The sequence below is a fragment of the Meriones unguiculatus genome, chromosome 17 (genome assembly GCF_030254825.1).
Source record: "Meriones unguiculatus strain TT.TT164.6M chromosome 17, Bangor_MerUng_6.1, whole genome shotgun sequence".
Lineage (NCBI taxonomy): Eukaryota > Metazoa > Chordata > Mammalia > Rodentia > Muridae > Meriones > Meriones unguiculatus.
In genome coordinates, this window is record NC_083364.1 from 4,417,326 (window position 1) to 4,437,358 (window position 20,033).

Here is a 20,033-nt window from a genome sequence, read left to right on the forward strand (position 1 = left end):
CTGGTTTTGAACTCCTAATCTCCTGCCACCAACTCCAAAGTGTGAGATTACAGGTGAAAGCTACTGTGCCCAGCTTCCATTGGAGAGATCTATCTGGGATTGCCCAGCCCCCTGGCAAGGAGGCTATAGTCATTCTAGAATCAGGATGCAGGGCGCCTCAAGGTCTCTTCACCCAGTCTTAGGGCTTCTTGTGTAGCTGGCCTACTTGGATTATAAGGCTTCAGGGGTGGAGGACACATCTTGTTACTGTTAGCTTCAGGCACAAGGGAGATGGGCCCTACGAAGAGGCAGTTAAAATCAAGAGCCACTCACCGTGCAAGTCACTGGTGTCCCCATTGGCCCCATCAAGTGTCAGTCTTGAGTAAAGTGAGCCATGGTAGGGCTAATATCACCCATAGTTACCAGGCAAGCCTTCCTTGCCAAGACACCAGATGAGGCCATTGTTGGCAGCAGGTGGAAACAGCAGGCAGTGGGCGTGCTCATGCCTCCCATTCACACCAGGGGGAGCCTTCGGGTCAGGCAATCCTAGATACAAACTAACTGGGGGAGGCAAGTACAACTTCTCCCTAAACTGTTCCAAGTGAAGGCTGCTACTTCAGGGCACCAGCATTTCCTTCCTCCCTACTACAGGAGCCACTTGATAGGACTCATCCTCCCCTCCTTGGGGTCCAGGTTCCTTTATAACCAAGTGTGCAAGTTCAGCATGCCCACCCACTGCCTTCGGCAGATACTGGACTAACCTACCATTGGGGGTAAGTAAAGGGGCCCTGGCTCAGGTGCACCACTTGGTGGAAAGAAAAAAAAGAGGCTGAATGGCAGGTTTCTGTACAGAAGTTGGCTTATACATTTTAGTAATGGGTAACAGTGCAGGAGCTACAGGGTGAGTAAGAGTTTTGAGAGCTAGGGTTTGGCGTAAATTTTACAAAGTGTATAAAGAATCTGTGTTTCTCTACAATAACAAAAACCAAAGGCTACAAGAGCAGTTGTATATACAAAACATGGAGATATTGCTTCACTTGCAGACAGGTTCCTGACCAGACAAGGAGACAAGACAGAGAAGTAGGGATGGGTAGGGGAGAGCGCTGCGTGCAGAAGAGGACAGAGAGGGGGCAAGGGTGTCTTTTCCCAGCATAAATCTACAGGCAGGAGCAGGAGTGCGCAGGCCTGGGAATGCTGGAAAACGTGCTGGCGCTGGCTATGGTGGTGTAGGCAGGTGACAGAGCCCAGAGTGTGCACCTGCCCAGCCCCTGATGCCTGGCTCTTCGGGTATCCGCTCAGAGAGGGTTTGGGGTGGGGATGCAGGGCCAGCTCAGTCAACTGGCCAGAGAGGGAAGGAGGAGATCGCTCCCTGGAGTCTGTCTTGGAAAACAGGAGAAGCTGGCTCCTTCCGCTCATCTTCCACACCTCTGGCTGGGCCTCCCTACCCTGTCAAGATGCCCACATACCCAAGAGCAGGCACATAAGCAAGGGGCTTCTAGCGTCTCTCGAGCAGGCAGGACAGGAGAGGCCACTTGACTCCTGCTCTTCCTGGGCCATCAGGCTGGCAGGAGGAGCTCACCTGGAGGGTGGGAGCAGCCTGTCCTAGAGGAACAAGGGAGGGCCGGGAGGACACTGGTGAGGGGCTGGCCAAGGACTGAGGACGTGCACGCACGCTGGGTGGAGGAGCAGGGCAGTCACAGGTTCTGGCAGCACTGCAGCTTATTGGGTTTCTGTCCATCCGTGGTGGGTGGCACACTGATATCCACCACGTTGTTGCCAGGGGACTCATCATGGGCCGCACGGTCAGCGATTTGTTTCTGTGACACAATGCGGTAGATTTCTGCAACGAGGAGGATGTAGTGAGTAAGCCTGCCCAAGGGAATTTACCTCTCCCCAGGACACAGGCTGGATGATTCCTAATCCTCAACTTGACAGAATTTAGAATCACCTGGGAGAAGGGCTTCTGTGCATGCCTGTAGGGGGGATTTTGATGACATTAAATTGACTCAGGCAGAGCCATTCCCTGCAGGGGATGCTGGACTGTATAGAGTGGAGAAAGAGCGCTAAGAAGCAGCTGGCATGTATCCCCAGTCTCCTGGTTGTGATGATATGGCCAGCTGCTTCAAGCCCCTTGAGCTGTCAGCCAAAATAAACCTTCAAGTTGCCTTTTTAAAGACTATTTTATCACAGAAACAGAAAACAAAGACCACATCTATCACATCATGGTAAAACAGAGTTGGGGGTTGAGTCCTGGAGGGTCCCAGGCACAGCCAAGTGAGCAAGGGCAGGGCATAGAACTGGTCTGAGCTAGCCCAGGCTTCTTGTTCCTTCCTTCCTCTGCAGCCCTAGAAGGCCCATCAGAGACTTGGGTGAGGACCTATGTGCCCACATGCCAGCAAGGACTATGTATATCCCTGACTCTGTGGGGCACGGAAGGTCTGGACTGGGTCTGCAGTGACCTGCACATTGGGTACAATCCTTATTCCCATCCAGACCCTGGGCCCACCTGTGAGGATGTTCTTGAATGCTTCCTCTACATTGGTGGAATCCAAGGCTGAGGTCTCAATGAAGGACAAGTTGTTCTTTTCTGGAAAAGAGAAAATTCTTTCTTGGTGACAGGGTCTGGATCACTCTCTCCACACCCCTCTCTAAGAATTGCCCACCTGCCTAACTCAGTATCTGAGGAGCTGCTGCTAGTGGGTGGGAGCAGGAGGTTGACTGCTCAGAGACAAGAGGTTAAATTCAAGCACTATAACCATGAGCCTTGACACTGGAGGAGGTGGGTGCCTAGCTTCTAGATGTTTCTCTGAATCCGTAAGTCTGGTTTCCATAGTACAGTCCTGCCATTCACTGCAATGTCTGCCACAAGCTCACCTGCAAAGGCACGGGCCTCATCAGTGGGCACAGCCCGAAGGTGACGCAGGTCGCTCTTGTTGCCCACCAGCATGATGACAATGTTGCTGTCTGCATGATCTCGCAGCTCCTTCAGCCAGCGTTCCACATTCTCGTATGTCAAGTGCTTGGCAATGTCATACACCAGCAGTGCGCCCACTGCACCGCGGTAGTACCTGCAGAGTAGGTGCGGGCATGAGCCTCAGACTAGACGGCTGGCAGCAGCCTCATGAGAACCCCAGCGGATGGTGGCTTCTTGGACCAAGCACAGGACCCAGACAAAGGACAGCCATCATACTGATGGAGGCCCTTCAGGAAAGGGAGAGACTGAGGATGGAATCTGGGGCTCTGGGGTAGAAGACACTCCAAGGTCATCAAAAAAAGTAGAGGATTTCAGCAGCTGTGCAAGGAGAAGGTTTCTATCAGGCAGAAGTACCAGTGCTCACTAGGCAAATACGCCGTCACCACAGATGGAACCATTTCCATCCTCTGGGGATGAAGTACCCCTGATGAGGCCATGATGAAGGGAATGAAAAGCACAGCAAATAAGGTGAGAGGACAGCCAGAGGCTAAGGTATGCAGAAGGGGCAGGCTGGGTGGGTCTTAGCAACTGGGAGGCTACTATGAGACAAAATGTATGCTAAGACTGGGAGATGATGCCAGGAATAGGAAAGTGGATACGCTGCCTGGGTGGGGTTGGGTCAGAATGGAGGGCCTAAGCCAGACCCCCCCTCAATGTCCACCCAGTAATAACCTCAGGTCCAGGTTACATGCAAGGCTGGGTTCTGGTCTGTCTGTGGGTCCCTCTGCTCTCAGAGTACCCTTCTACTTCCTGATCTGAACTCTTCATGTTCCAGTCCAATCCTTACATACCCTTCTAAGCTCATGCATCACATGCCCACATACTCCTGCTACCTCCATGTGTTGACCCTTAGCTAAACTCACGCAGAGGTAATGGCACGGTAGCGCTCCTGGCCGGCAGTATCCCAGATCTGAGCCTTGATGGTCTTGCCATCCACCTGAATGCTGCGAGTGGCGAACTCCACACCGATGGTACTCTTGCTCTCTAAGTTGAACTCGTTTCTGGTGAATCGTGACAGCAGGTTGCTCTTGCCCACACCTGAGTCTCCAATAAGCACCACTTGGAGGGCAGGGAGAGAGGGAGAAGAGGTGAGGATCCTGCAGCACCTAATATTTCCCATATCCACCCACCAATCCTGCACAGTGGCACCCTGATTTATGCCACTCATGGACACCCCGGTAACACACAGGCAAATAGAAGCTTCAGAAACAGCCAGCACAGAAACCTTTGCTTATCCCTTGTCCTTAGAGGAAGGCTGTCCCAGATAGGACATGGTGATATCTCAGGCTATGTCGCAGGGAGGAGGGCTCGAGACTCACCAATCCCAGAGCCTGGCAGCTGAGTAGTCAAGAATGGTCTATTTCAGAATAGTTATCAAGACAACATGGCTAGGAGAGAGAAAGTGTCACGGGTTAAAGCTTCCCAGGACACAGGACACAATACTGATAGACATGGACTAGGCAGGTGAATTGACTGGTGCCAGGCTGTACAGTGAGCCCTAACCTGGCTTGGAAAATATTGCCTCCAGGGCCTGAGGCATGCAGGCTCTGAGATGGGGCCTGGGACTGGGAGAGCTGTCCTTAGACTCAGTATTCACCATGCACGTGTTCACACGTGCTCACATATCCATGTTCACATCTCTGCACTCGTGTGCATGTGCTCACACGTATACAATGCAGATGTGATAGGCACTAGGCATCTAATCAGACACTTCAGTCAGAATCTTATGATCCCTGAAGGCATAGGTGTAGGCTCTGCAGCCGAGGGTGAGGAACAGGAAGGGTGCTCATCCAGGGTCAGGCTCCCAGCCTAGGAAGAGATGGGCATGCCTGGACCATGGACTAAGCCTAAGCTCACTGGCCCTACTGAGAGGGTGAGAGACAAGAAATAGGAGAGCTCTCAGAAGGCACGTAGGCCCACCTGAGAGTCTTGAGGCCTAGAGGGTCCTTGACCCAGAAGGTAGCCGCTTTCCCTTCCCAACAGCCACACTGAGCTGCTTGGCTTGCATCCTATGCTTTCTCTCTCTTAAAAAATACTTTTTTTTAAGGGGGGGAAAGTAGGGTAAAAAGACAGTGAGACAAGGTCTCAAAATGTAGCCCTGGCTGACCTCCAACTTTATCTTCTTGCTTCAGCCTTCTAAATGCTGGGATTACAGGAGTGTGCCAAAGGCCAAGCTAAGAACACACTCTCTTGAAGCCTCTCCACTCTAGGAATTTCTTTGATTTTCTCCTTTCTGCACACCTAAACCCCTAGAAAGTGTTTTCTATACTTCTGTCTCTGCCTCCTACATCGAGAGAGAATGGTCATCCAGGATGTGGGGAATAGGAGGGGTATCCACTTTGTGAGCAGGACCCGATGGTACGGGTACAGCCAGGCAACATACTTGAGGCTGAGCTCACTGGCCCTGCAAAGCAGGGTGAAAAACATGCAGGAAGAACTCTCAGGAGGGACTCAGAGCCCCTCAATAAACATACCAACCTACAGACATCACAGTGGTACAAGAAGGAAGTCAAGTCTCAGAGTCTTGGCCCCATGCAGAAGCTCAAAGGGTCTTCCTTCTCCTACACTGTTTCTTACAGTGATCACACACTGTCTTCTCATCTTAGAGCTGCTGCCGGCTATCCTTCTATTTGAAAATATAAGGGAGCCACATGATTGGGTCCCCAGGTGCCCTATCCAGGCTTCTGGCTGCAAACATCACCAATAGGCTGGTGACTTCTACATTAACCTTCCTTCTACAAGCCCAGACTGGTGAGCCTCTCTCTGCCTTTACACTCCCTGACAGAGCCACAACATTTCAAGTCAACACAACAGAGTCTGCTGATCACCCAGATCAACTGACTGGGTGCCACCCCCACCCTTCCTAGCTTAGTCAAAGACACAATCAATTTGAAAGGTACTCAGGCCAGCCACCTATATCTTTAGTGCTGTCTTCCTCTCACACTCTAAGGTCAGTGCTGCAGTCCCTTTGTAACTAAAGACACTGTGGGGTGCTTCTGCAGGACAGTAATACAATACAGTGTTTTGTTTCCATGTGGATTCCATCAGGTGGCTTCAGATAGAGAAAACATACTGAATTTTACACACACACACACACACATATACACACACACACGTATACTTTCTTTTAAGATAGGGTGTCATATAGCTCAGGATGGCTTCTAATTCAATATGTAGCTGAGGAATATCAGGAATTACTGATTGTCTTGTCTCTTCCTCTCAATTGTCAGAACTATAAGTATCAGCCACCTGGTGTATGGAACGCTGGGCATGGGAACTCATGCATGGGATTTCATGCATTCTAGGCAACTGAGCTATATCCAATTGAGCTACATCCCAGCCCAGTATGTGTATTTGTTTATATAAATTCAATTACAGAGAGACAGACAGAGAGAGACAGAGACAGAGACAGGAAGAGAGAATCTGTGTGCATGTGTCTGTCTAGATTCCTGCTCCTTACCACTTTCAAAGGCCAGGCCAGTATCTTTCACTGTTACCACAGTATCAGACTCTTCTTGAGTTCTCCTAGCCAAAAGCATGTACTCTTCACAGCCACAAGAAGACATCTGTGAGCACTAGAGCCACACTATCTGCTCCAGGGAGGAACTTAGAAGTCTGAGGTCTTAGATGGTTTCTAAGTCCCTAAGAGTCAAAATCCAGGTCTTCTCTGGGGCCCACAAGGCACAGCACTATGTGCCCTGAAGCCCCTTTCCCTTGCTTCCTCTCTTTCCCTCATGTTCTAGTTACAGCTACATGGGCTCCTCGCTCTGCCCCTAGCACACAGCACAGAACTGCCTTGGTACCTTTACACAAACTAATCTTGCCTGACCTTTCTTTTTCTGGGTCTAGCCTCACCTCTTTGTGAGCCCCTTGGATGGCACTTGGTTAAGAAAATGCTCTCTACAACCCTATTATAAGCCTACTTTGGAAAGCTTCCCCATTATCTGTCCTAGCTTTTCTTCCACAGCTCGTGCAACCCTCACACGTGTCTGGCTTCTCTCTCTCTCTCAGTTAGTCTTTTTTTATGTCAGGAATCTTGAATAGTCTTGTTCTCTCCTGTATCCTCAGGCCTGGCACAGGGCCTGGCACAGGGCCTGGCACACAGTAAGTGCCAACAAATGTATGCAGAGTGAGTAAACACCCCCACTGCCTGCCCTGTCTGAGCCCGATACACCTGACACACACCGAGACACCCAAGTCACTCACCCACCCACGCACAGGTGAGGATAGGGCAAAACAGGGAGCCCAACCTAGTTCACCTTCTGGATTGGTTGCTTTAGAGCCAAGAATAAGAAGACTAACGAAGGCATAGTGGTACATGCCTACTATTCTAGAACTCAGAAGACTATAGCAAGAGAACCAAGACTTTAAGGGCAGCTTGGGCTACAGTAAATTCAAGGCCAGCTTGAACGACATTTTTAGTTCTTGTCTCAAATGACAAACATTAATGGGGATGCTGCTGGGTTGGTAAAGTGCTTGTCTATGCACAAAGCCCTAGCTTTGATCCCTAGCACTATTTTAAGTGGGTGTAGTGGGCATAAAGCTGAGACTAGTGGTAAATCCTGGAATTATTCTGGTGAGAGAGGCAAAAGATCAAAAAAGTTCAGGATCATCCTTCTCACATAGTGATTTTGAGGTAGGCCTAAGCTTCATGAGGCCCTCAAAAACAAAACAAGGCTGGTATGGAGGTATCCTACCACTCGGGGGGCAAGCCCAGGCCATCCAGGGCGGCACGAAGAAAATAAAACAAAACCCACAAAAACAAAACTACAAAACAAACAATTCTAAAACAACCCAAGAACAGATTACTAAAAGGGGGAACAAAAGGAGGCTGTAGAGATAACATTCACCACAGCTGAGGTGCAGATGAGGAATGAGGAACCCAAGGCTTGCTATGAAGAGGGGCGTGAAAGAGTCAGGGACTGCGTTTATCTACTGATTTGCCCTCACCTCCCAATCACATTCACCAAGCAATGTAAGTCTGGAGCAACTTGTGTGGGAAGTTGTCTAGGCAGAATCTGAATTCAGGTTTCTGGAACAAGGCCTTTCTCTTCAATCTCAATCTCATGTCTTCCCTGTCATTCTCCCTACATCTCAGATCCTGGTTCTACCTCCTGGAGGCAGTGAAGCCCAGCGTATCTCAGCCTACCTATCCCTTAGCTTCCCACCATCAAGGCATGCGACAGGGACAGCCAACAAACTCCAGCTCATCCTTCAAGATCCAACAGTCTGTGAGACCCCTTAGTTCAGGCTTCTGTTCTCCATGCAGACTATCACATGGCCTGGTTCACCAGACAGGTGATGACAGGTTCAGCATCCTTCTGAGATTCTGTGGGTACCCAGTATAAGAATGTCAAGTTCAGAAAAGACAGAGGTGGAGCTAGACAAGAGTTTGTCACCCAGAGCCAAGGACTTCCAACCATGCTGGTTAGGGTATTAACTGACTCCTTAGCCATAAAGAAACAAGCTGGACCGCAGGAATCTCTCTACAGCATCTACCCCTCACCTCCTTCCCAAAGGAGACGGGAGAATTTTGCTCCTCATTTTCTCACCTCCATAAATGACATGGAAAACTTGCCCAGTTCAGGTCTCTCATATCTTTGCTGTCTTCTCAGCCTGCCTCTGTTGCATAGCCTCAGGAACCCTTAGTCACAGAATCTGATTGTGACCAGGACTGGACCTTGGGCCAAGTTTATGCAGAAATGCCTTATGGGTGTATACTTAGCAAATTCTCATAGCCAACCCAGGGACGTCTGACACAAATGTCAATAATTTCAATGCAGTTTGGGATACTCAACCCAAAGACTGAGAACAAGAATCCACAAACCAGGCTGAGGGTCAACAGACCATGGTCAGGTCAACAGCAAGAAAGCTAGGCTACCCAGGCCATCCTAATACAAGGGTTGTGATTAGGCTGGCTCTGCATGTAGGATGGGTGTAAAATGGCACTGTCAAAAAACAAGTGATCAGTTGTCTTGGGAAAATAATGGGCCCTTGAGGAAACAGGCCGAGCATTTCCAAAGAAGTCAGTGGCTTTGCTGGCTAGGAAATGGCCCCCCTGGACATGCCATTTGGCATGCTGAGCAGGCAAGCCCAGTTGGCATAAACAAAGATCTGGCACCTCTCAGGAACCCTGAATCTCTGGCCTGTCCTATGACAGGATACCACCCCCAGAGTCCAGACCTTGAGGCTCAGGCTGACTGAACAGATATTCAGTGTTGGGAAGAAGATATACTCCAAGAAGTGGGCCCTAACCATTATAGCAACTTGTACAGGGGAGCATTCTTACTTTAATCTTTGGGGCTAGTGGGAGGCACTAGCACAAAAGGACTGGTAGACATGCTGCCTAGCTCAGTGTGCTTGGCTGAGGGTTATGAGTTCTGGGGCTAGCCCTGTCCCTGGGGTTTAGTCATTTCTATGTCCTTAAGCAGGGGTGAGCACTGCCCAAAGAACAGCATCCCATGTGACCTGTGCCTTGAAGACTGGGTGGGTACAAACTGGCTGGGAACTCTGGGAAAAGAGTCTGAGGATGGGGCCTAGGTGGTCCCAGTGTGTTAACCCTAACTTGGTGTTTCTCTGAGGAGAAGTCAGGGGTATCCTTGGGGATCCATCAGCAGGTTGGAAATAAGGCCAGTGGCTGACAGGAGAAAATGTTGGGAGAATAAACGTGAGGATCTATAATTAGGTACAAATAAACAACCTCACTTCTGGGGTAGAGGAGACTATTTATGGAGGAAACAAATGGCACATGGCCACCTACTCTGAGGACCTCTTGGCCGCCGCCTTAAAGGTCAAAGGAGCCAATGTATGATGCGGCTGCCAAAAACTATGTGTGTATGAGCAGCCAGTGTCTCAAGCAGAGATTTGTGGCCCTCTATATCAATGAAGTGTGACCAAAGCCTTGGGATAAGGAGGCAAGGACAGGCAAGACTGGTGAAGCACAGGAAATTGGGGGTGGGAAAGGGCTCCAGACTACTATCCTTCCTGAGTTCCTACAGATGGCAAAGAGAGTCATGTGGTGACAGAATCAGTCCTTGTCAACACTTATAGTGCTATTGTAGATTTTTTTCTTGAGACAGGGTCTCACTATGTAGCCTAGGCTGGCCTTGAACTCATCTTCTTGCCAATGAATACGAAATGCATCTCCAAGTCTGACCAGGTCGCAACCATTGTTATGACAGCTGGCTGCCCTAGGCCTGAGCTTCCAAGGAAAGCTAAGTCTCAGAAGGGACTGGTAGGTACAGTGTATTCACATTCTGAGGATCTCCCATACGCAGGGAATCAATGTGATTAATGACAGGAGCTTGCCTGCTGCTAACTTTCTCTCTTCCCTTTTAATTTCCCAATGCTCCCTTTTCTAATTTGATGGCTTAAAAATCTGAATGAAAAGGACAAAGGTTAAAGGATCCTCAGATGAGAATGGAGAAGAGACCTAAGGTAAGCACTGACCTTGGGGGTTAGGCAGCTACTATGACTAACTAAAGAAGGCACCTCCCAGACCAGAAAAGGAGGGCATGTGGGCACTCCCCTTTGACAGCTGCTGCAGGAGCTGATTGGTGCTTCCAGGAAGTGAGCTCTGGAGACAAGTACCAGGAACGGCAATGGAGCTCCATCGCCCCTGACCTAGTAACTGCACTTCTGGGAATGCACATCAAGGAAACAGCCCACAGGGCAAAGAAAGGACATGGGCACATATTCAATGCCAGGCTATTTATAACAGCAAAAAGTTGAAAACAAGCAGGGAATGACCACAGACGCCTGGATATGTCAACTTGAAGGGAAAAGATCCCCTGCCCTGCCTGGAAGCTTCCTCAGGGTGGGCTGAATAGGGACAGGCACCCTGCCACAGCAAGACTTCAATCTGTTCCACATGTCACCAGAGCTCTTCAAATCTCTGGTTTCCAAAATCCTTCCAAATCATCCTCTGCCCCTGGAGTGATACCTGGAACCTAATACCTGCTCATCAGTCACATATCTTGATATAGCCCACTACCAGCTCTTGGTGCCGTGTGGTTACTCTGTATCTCTGCAGAAGTATGTCTCTGCCTAGGAGCCTTCTGTCACATGGATATCCCAGCTACCTCCCACAACCCCAAGATGCCAAGGCTGGCTTTGAGCACCAGGACACACTCCCAGAAGGACAAAGGTGTGTCCCTAACTCCTTGAGGACCCAGGAGTTAACTCTCAAAACTAGGCACTGTCTGTCAGACAGTAGAGCATGGATGGTTAGAGGCCCAAAAAGCCCAACTTGGCATAGGTGTCACAATTCAAAGAAAAGCTCTTCCTGAAGGTTGGATGTGTATATGGTGAGAGGTGGTCTGACACTTGTTTCTTCCAGATCTAAGCTGCAAACCTTGCCCCAAAATTCAAACCCTATGTGGCAAAACCCATAAGCTGTCCTGGGCTCAGCTACCCTTAAAAACATGTCTCTCTGAACTTCAGTTTTCCCCTTTTGTTTTGAGGACAGGCTAAAGCGATATAGACTAGGTTGACTTTAAAAAAAAAGATGGTCTCACTATAACTTGCCACTCCCTCTTCCCAGAACTCTTTATGTAGACCTGGCTTGCCTTGAATTTCACAGAGCTCTGTCTCTGCTTCCTGAGTGCATGCCACCACACTCCAGCAAAAATTACTTATTCTGTGTGCACCGATGTGTGTGGGCTCATATGACATGGAGTGCATGTGGAGAACAAAGGATAATCTGCAGACTCTCTTCCATCATGCAGGCCCCAAGACTAAACATCAGGCTTAGCAGCATACATCAATACCTGCTAAGCTCCCTCACCAGCCCCAGGTTGGCTTTAACTAGAAAGAGGTAGATCCTCCTGCCTCCAACTCTGAATATTGGGACCAGATGTGGGCCACTACAGGTTTGTCCTGGATAGTAAGAACTATATAAACTGATAAAGAGTATTACAAGGGATCATTATTGTAAAGTTTCAGAATAGTGCAGGTACTGCGTTTAATGTCACCCACGTGTGTTGTTTTTTTCCCTTTCCTAATTTTAATTTTTCTTTGAGAGGGTTCCGGTACTCCAGGGTGGCCTCTGCACTTTTGATCTTCCTACCTCTGCCTCCCACGGCCTGCCTCTACAAGGCCTGAACCATCACAGAAGATTCTTGCGAAGCTGGGTATAATACCCAGGGCTCAGGGCTTCGTGCATGCTACTGCTAAGCAATCACTCTACCGACTGAATTGCATTCCCATCACTTACCAAGACTTTGAACTATTGATGCACACAACGGTTCCAAAGCACTTCAATTTACGGCTCCTGCACCACATGACCCAGGCTCCACCCCAAGATAGGCCCCACCTATGGCAGTCACGGGCTTCCTAGAAGCTCACACCAATTGGGTTTATGGGGCACAACCACAACATTCTCCAACGCCCTAATCCTATCTATAAGCCCACTTTCAACGCAGCCCTCCCGCCAAACGCAGGAAAGCCCCGCCCCTCAGGATGCCCCGCCCCAACGGCCTCGCCTACTACTCCGCGCCCCACCCCCTCCAGGCCCCGGCCCCGCCCCAGCGCATCCGGGGTCCACAGGCCTCTTCGAGCCTCTCCTCTTTGCTGCGCACTAGGGCCCGAAGCCTAGCGAGCTTGGCTTGCCGCGGCTTCCTCCGACTCCCTACCCCGAACAGACCCCGTTGAAGTCCCCGGCTCCGCCCTGAGCCCTCTCGTCCCGTACGGCGGCCTTGGCCCTCTTGACGCCACCGCGCCCTCGCCCGTCTGTACTCCACTGGGCGCACCTTTGAATAGGTAGTCGTACTCGTCGTCCCGGGTCCCCATTGTCCTGGCGCTTCCGGCGGGATCGGCGACTCCGCAGCCCCACCACAAACACCCGATGGGGGCGGAACCGGCGCCGCGCAGAGCGGCGGTCGGACGGCCAGTCAACGGTGAAAGTGGTAGTGACAGGCACCCAGGCAAGCCAATCAGACTTAGGAGCCGAGCGCAGGGGGGTGGGAGCCTCCTGGGATCCACCCTCCTAGCCCTCGGTCTCTTGGAGAAAGGCGGAAGGAATGCGGACCTTTTTGAAACGACAGACTCAGCAGCCTATCAAAAGAAGATGGGAGAAGGCAGAGCGGAAGACTTGAACAATGAAGTGGATTGACAGGGTGTGTAACCAATGAGGGACTGGATTCAGTCGGCCTTCCAGCGGACCTGTCGGGGAAGGGAAATTGAGCTACCTCCAGGTGATGTTAAGGACTTTAACGTCCTGATGACATCATAGGTCAGTGCATCTGCTGTAGCCTCTTTTCCCTAACCCCATAAATTGACCACTTCTGGGGCGTATGTACGTGTATTGGGGGTACCTTCTCTGGGTTGCAGTTCCCCAATTCTTTGTTTAAGCCTAAAGCTTGTATCAGTACCTTCAAAACAAATGGGGATCCTAGACTTCTTTATTTGTTCCTCTTCTCAACAAGTTGATTAAGGCCCTTGTTTTCTGCTTTTCACCATTACAGTTTTCTTTTCTTTTTGAGACAGGTTCTCACTGTGTAACTCTGGCTAGACTGGAATTGGTGCCGTGGATCAGACCACACCTATCTGTTACCCTTGGCAGTTCTTGAACTCAATGAGATGTGCCTGCCTCTGCCTTCCTGAGTGCTGGAGTACAGGCATGTGCTGTCGCGCCTGGCTTGGTTTTCTTTTTTTGAGACACGGCTTCATTTTATTCTGGCTGGCTTCAAACTTAATATATATTTGTGGATTACTTCGAATACATACATAAATATATATATAACACACATTTTATTTTATTTTTGCTGTTGTTCTGTTTTATTTGGAGCACACTCCAAATTTATTTGGATCTCACTGTGTATCTTCAGCTTGCCTGGAACTTGCTGTGTAGAACTCAGAAATCCACCTACTTCTGCCACAGACACATACACCAGTGCTGGGATTAAAAGACATGTGCCCCACACACTGGCTAACTTTGAACTCCTTATTTCTTTATTTAATGTGTGTGAGTGCTCTATCTGCATGTACACCTTTTATTTGTTTGTTTAATGTGTGTGAGTGCTCTATCTGCATGCACACCTGCATGCCAGAGCAGGGCATCAGATCTTATTATAGATGGTTGTGAGCCACCATTTGGTTGCTGGGAATTGAACTCAGGACCTCTAGAAGAGCAGCCAGTGCTCTTAACTGCTGAGCCATCTCTCCAGCCCCCAACTTTGAACTTCTAATTCGCTTGTACACTGGTAACTTAGAAGTTACCTTCTGACCTCATTTTCTTCCTCTGCTCATATATAACTGATAGTATGTGGAGCGATTGCTTTAACTTTGTGCCATTAAGTCTTTGTTTAACAGATATTCAGAGGCTGGGAGGAATAGTAAGGAACAGAAATGCAGCTTAATTTTATTTATTTTATGTGTGTTTTGACTGCATGTTGTGTACTATATGCTTACAATGCCTGTAGAGGTCAGAGATGTTGGATCCCTGAGATTGGTGTTATAGACAGTTGTGTACCACCATGTGGGGGTTGGGAATCAAACCTAGTTCCTCTGTAACAGCAGCCAGTGATCTTAATCACTGAGCCATCTCTACACCGAAAAACTAAATTAATTTAAATGCAAACGCTTGGTTTGTACAGAAGTGGGGTGGGGTGGGGGATTCTTACAGGAACATAGGTATTTAGAAGCTGCTTTGGGGCTGAAAATGCTCGAGTGATGGAGTGCTTGACTAGTATGCACAAAGCCCTGAGTTTGATCCCAGGCATCTCATAAACTGGGTGTAGTGGCACATGCCACTACAACTGGAGCTAGAAGTGTAAGGTCAGCCTCTGCCACACAGGGAGTTTGAGGCCTTTTCTCAAAAACAAAATAACAAAGCAAACAAACAAAAAAAAAAAAATAGGGGTCTGAGGAGATGACTTATCCATTACAGAAAGTAATTTAAGATTACCTTTTGCTCTTACAGAGGACCCTGGTTTGATTCACAGCACCAGCATGGTGGCTTAGAACCATCTGTAACTCCAGTCCCAGGGTATCTGATGCCTTGGGGTCCTGTATTGATATGGTGCACATAAACTTCCAAGTACATACACAATTCACATTATATGGTTGCACACACCTTTATTTCCAGCACTTGGGAGGCAGAGGCAAGCAAGTGGATCTTTGTGAGCTTGAGGCCAGTCTGGTTCATAAAGCAAGTTCCAAGACAGCCAGGACTGTTACACAGAGAAACTCTGTCTTAAAAAAAGGAGGGGGATGAAAGAAAGAGATAAAAAATGACCCATAAGAGAAATAAAAAAAAAAAAAAAGAAGAAAAGTGGGGCTGGAGAGATGGCTCAGTGGTTAAGAACACTGTCTGCTCTTCCAGAGGTCCTGAGTTCAATTCCCAGCACCCACATGGTGGCTCACAACCATGTATAATGGGATCTGATGCCGTCTTCTGTCATGAAGGCATACATGCAAATAGAGTGCCCAGATGTATAAATAAATAAATCTTTTAAAATAGAAAAAGAAAGAAAAGAAAACCTAGCAAACAACAACTTTTTATGAAGATGTGTTAATGCCTCACTTAACTATAAATACTGTTTTTTTCTTATATGTGTGTGGTACATGTATGTATATGTTCATATGTGCAGGGGTTTGTGTGTGTGTGTATAAGCAAGCAAGCATGTGGAGGTCAAAGGTTGATGTCTGTTGTCTTCCTCAATAGCCATCTTCATTTTTGTTGTTTTTTTAAGATTTATTTATTATGTATATAGTGTTCTGTCTGCATGTACACCTATACACGAGAAGAGAGAACTAGATCTCATTATAGATGGTTGTGAGCCACCATGTGGTTGCTGGGAATTGAACGCAGGACCTTTGGAAGAGCAGCCAGTGCTCTTAACCCCTGAGCTATCTCCAGTCCACAATCTTTGTTTTTTTGAACACTGGTTTTGACTCTCACGGATTTGGCTAGATGAGCTAGCCAGCCAGCTCCTGAGATCCATCTGTCTTTGACTCTTAAAACTGGGAGTGTTACCAGCCAAGGACCATGTATGGAATGGACCTAGGCCCCCTGCACAGAAGTAGCTGATGGGCAGCTAAGGTTTTATGTGGGTTTCCTAGTAAGGAGAGTGGGACTGTCTCTGACATGGACTCTGTTTCCTGATATTTGATCACTTCCCCTAGCAGGACTGCCTTGCCAGGCCACACGGGAAGAAGATGTGCTCAGTCACTATGTGACTTGGTGTGCTGGGGTAGGTTGGTAGGGAGAGACTCCCCTTTTCTGAGGAGTAGGGCAGGGGGTATAGGGAGAAGAGGGAGGGAGGGTAGGGCCGAGAGGAGAGAAGGGAGGGGACTACAATTGGGATGTAAAGTGAATAAATAAATCATTTTAAAAAAAAACTGGAAATGCTAGCATATATTGACAAAACTGGCGTTGTGCGAATTCTGAGGATCCAAACCCTGAATGCCATGGTTGCAGAATAGTAAGACATATCTCTTGATCCATTTCTGCAAATCTAAGGCTGATGTTGGTACCCCAGAGATAAATGGGATCATAACAGTCCTTTATTTGTTTTCCCATTACATTAATTTAATCTTAAAAAAGAACCAAAAAAAAAAAAACAACCCTGAGTTCCATCACCAGAACCACAACTGTGCATGTGTGTGTGTGTGTGTGTTGTATAGCAATCTCAAGGCTAACAGGAGCTACATAAAACCATGGGAAGCAGACAGCCAGGAGGAGTCTCTCTTCTACATTGCAAATCCTTTGAGTTTGAGGCCAATTTGGTCTACAGAGTGAGTTTCAGGACAGCAAAGGCTACACAGGAAAACCCTGTGTTTGGAGAAAAACAAAACAAACATCTCACCAAATATATGACTTTGGAAGTTAAATTCTAACACATTGGGGGTGTGTTTGGTTTTGCTTTTGACATGGGCTAGCCTTGTACTCCTGATCCTCCTGCTCTTCCAACACAGCTATAACCAGAGTTTGAGGCAAAAGGCATTGCTCCTGAAGTTTCAACCAGCCAGGCTCAGTCATCCTAATACACCAATTAAAGAGATAAATAGTGATTGAAAGCAGAGAAAGGGGCCTTAATCAGAGCCCATGGAGAGAGGGAAACTCAAAAGAGGTCCAGTGACTAAGTTTCTCTTTAGGGTATGGATATGAACTTTTGGCTTTAGATAGAGGAAGAATTAGGGCAATGGGAAGATGTATGCATAATTAAGTAGTCTTGGTCTAGAAGTCATCACAGCTCCTCCTATCTGGTAGCTGGTAAGAAAATGTCAATCTGTTAAGCTATAAATCATTGTTAGTGTCTGTTAGCATCATCACTGGCTATGCAAGGGACCAATCTGATTTCCTACGGGATGATCTGCTCCAGGGTAAAGCCTCCCCCACATAGATAGCTGCTCTCGTCTTTGAGATGCTCTGTCATGTGAGGGTCCAATCTACCTGGAATTCAAGGTTACTAGGTTATGAGCCAAAGTTCCCATGAAAATGCCACACCTGTGTTAAGGATTCTACAAGGCCAATTGATTGACTACAACTCAGTAATTGCAGACAATTGAAATGCTGCAGGTCCAGGCAGGTTTAATGGGCATCCCTTTAAACTCAGCAGGGAGGTAGAGGGAGGTAGAACTTTGAGTTCAAGGCTAGCCTGGCCTACAGAGTTAATTCCAGGATAGTCAGGGCTAAGAAAAGCCCTGTCTCAATACACACACATACACACAAAATATTGCAGGTCAATTGTCAAATTATGCATCTTTAGTCCTTTTTAAATTAAAAAAAAATATGCACATGAGTGTTTTGCTTACATGTGTTTATGTGTACCACAGGCTTATGGCCAGAAGAAGGCATCAGAACTCCTGGAAGTGCAGTTACAGATGGCTGTGAGCCACTATGCTGAGAACGGAATCTAGATACTCTGCAAAAGCAGCAAATGCTCTTAACCACTGAGCTATCTCTCTGGCCTCTCTTTGGCCCTCATAATAGACACTCATGGTCTGGTAAGATGGCTCATCAAGTAAATGTGATGTTCCACAATGCCTACAGAGTAGAATTTTTAATTTTTTTTTTTTCAAATTGGTCAAGTATGATAGTGCAGAGCTTTACTCCCAGCACTTGGGAGCTAGAGCAGAAGGATCTTTGTGAGTTTGAGGCCAGTCTGATCTACATAGTGAGTTCCAGGACAGCCAGAACTATGTAGAGAGACCTTGCCCCCTAAATAAATAAATAGATAGATAGATAAATAAATAAATAAAGGGGCTAGAACATTGGCTTAGTGTTAAGAACACTGGTTGCTTTTCCAGATGACTCAGGTCATTCCCAGCATCTACATGACAGCTCACAACCATCTGTAATTCCAGTTCCAGAGGACCTGATATGCTCTCCTGGCCTCATCTGTCACTGTGCACACAAGGTGCATAAATATGCATGCAGGTGAAACACCCATACACATAGAATAATTTTTTGAAAAGGTCAAGAGATGCAGAGATAAAAATGGAGCAGAAATTGAGAGAATGGCCAAACAATGACATGCCCAACTTGAGACCCATTTCGTGAGAGAGCCAACCCTCACACTATTAATGATATTCTATACTCACAGACAGGAGCCTAGATTATTGTCCTCTAAAGACTTCACCCAGCAGTGGATGGAAACAGATGCAGAGACCCACAACCAAATATTAGGCAGAGCTTGGGGAACCTTGTGGAAGATGGAGAGGAAAGACTGAAGGAGCCAGAGAGGTCAAGGACACCACAAGAAAACCTACAGAATCAACTGCCCTGCACCCATAGAGGCTCACAGAGACCAAACCAACCAAAGAGCATGCATGGGACAGACTTAGACCCCTTAAACATAAGTAACATGTGTAGCTTGGTCTTTATTGGGGACCTCTAACAACCAGATCAGGGACTATGTATAACTCTGTTGCCTCAGTTTGGATCCCTTTCCTCTAACTGGGCTGCCTTGTCTATTTTCAGTAGGAGAAGATGTACCTAGTCCTACTGCAACCTGATATGACAAGGTGGGTTGATATCCACGGGAGGTCTTTCGTTCTCTGAAGAGAAAGGGAGAGGAGAGTGGGAAGGTGTGAGAGAGGGAGTAGGAGGAGAGAAAGGAGGGAAAGCTTTGATCAGGATGTAAAGTTAATTAATTAATTAATCAATTAATGGGAAAAAAGTCTTTGGTGTCTTTTGGCATGTATCAATAAGTAGGTAGCTTCTCATACCCCACAGCCACAGATGTCATCAGACAGCATTAAAAATACTAAAAAGTTTCTGCTGGGTGTGGTGGCACACACCTGTAATCTCAGCCCTCTGGGAGGCAGAAGCAGGTGGATCTCTGTGAGTTCGAGGCCAACCTGATCTACAAAGTGTGTCCTGGACAGCCAAGGATACGCAGAGAAACCTTGTCTCAACAATTTTTGCCGTAACCTGCCTACCTGATGTTTCTAATTGTATGTGAAAAAAATGTCTTCATTTATGACTTTTTTCTGCTATAACTATAAAAAGTTCAGAACTGTTACCATATTGGAACATGGTAACCAGGGCTAACCTGAATGCACATTTCTAGGCCATAGTCACTAGCTTTGGCTCCAGAATGAACTGTCCCTTATTCCATTTGAGGTGAGAGCTGTATTTCAAAAGTTTCAGGACAATGACTGCACCGTCAGCCTTTAAGCAGGATAAAACAGTGTGGTAGAGACTCCCATGCAGACACTGAGTAAGGCAGGATCTCACCCAAAGTAAAGGGGTCAGATAGAGCCTGAAAGCAGAGAAAGAGAGGCTGGGTACTTACTGGTCTTTATGTGGGCCCATGTGTAGAATCAATGGTATGCTTACTTTTTAAAAGACTTTTTTTTATCACATTTATTTATTTATGTATCTATCTATCTATCTATCTATTTATTTATTTATTTATGTGTGCATGCAAAGAGCAACCTGCAGCCTGGTCTACAGAGTGAGTTCCAGGACAGCCAAATGCTCTCTCACTCTTACACAAATGCACACATACTGTATGCATGGAACTACGTTTCAAAAAATACCTCCCTCGGTCAGTTTTTTCAGGATGGAATCAAGTGCTGCCTTATTCATGTCAGATAGGTGCTCTTTTCTACCACTAAGATACAGCTTTGA

At 47.5% G+C, this 20,033-nt stretch overlaps 1 protein-coding gene across 1 annotated transcript; it reads right to left on the reverse strand.

Annotated features, from left to right (window-relative positions):
- Positions 1 to 820: 820 nt before the first annotated feature.
- On the reverse strand, positions 821 to 12,861 carry Rab11b (RAB11B, member RAS oncogene family). The gene is made up of 5 exons (XM_021652870.2): positions 12,703 to 12,861; positions 3,817 to 4,012; positions 2,854 to 3,047; positions 2,486 to 2,566; positions 821 to 1,819 (listed from the first exon to the last, which is right to left on the reverse strand). Exons 1-5 carry the CDS (start codon positions 12,740 to 12,742, stop codon positions 1,674 to 1,676), a joined length of 657 nt encoding a protein of 218 aa, XP_021508545.1. The 5' UTR covers positions 12,743 to 12,861; the 3' UTR covers positions 821 to 1,673.
- Positions 12,862 to 20,033: the final 7,172 nt, after the last annotated feature.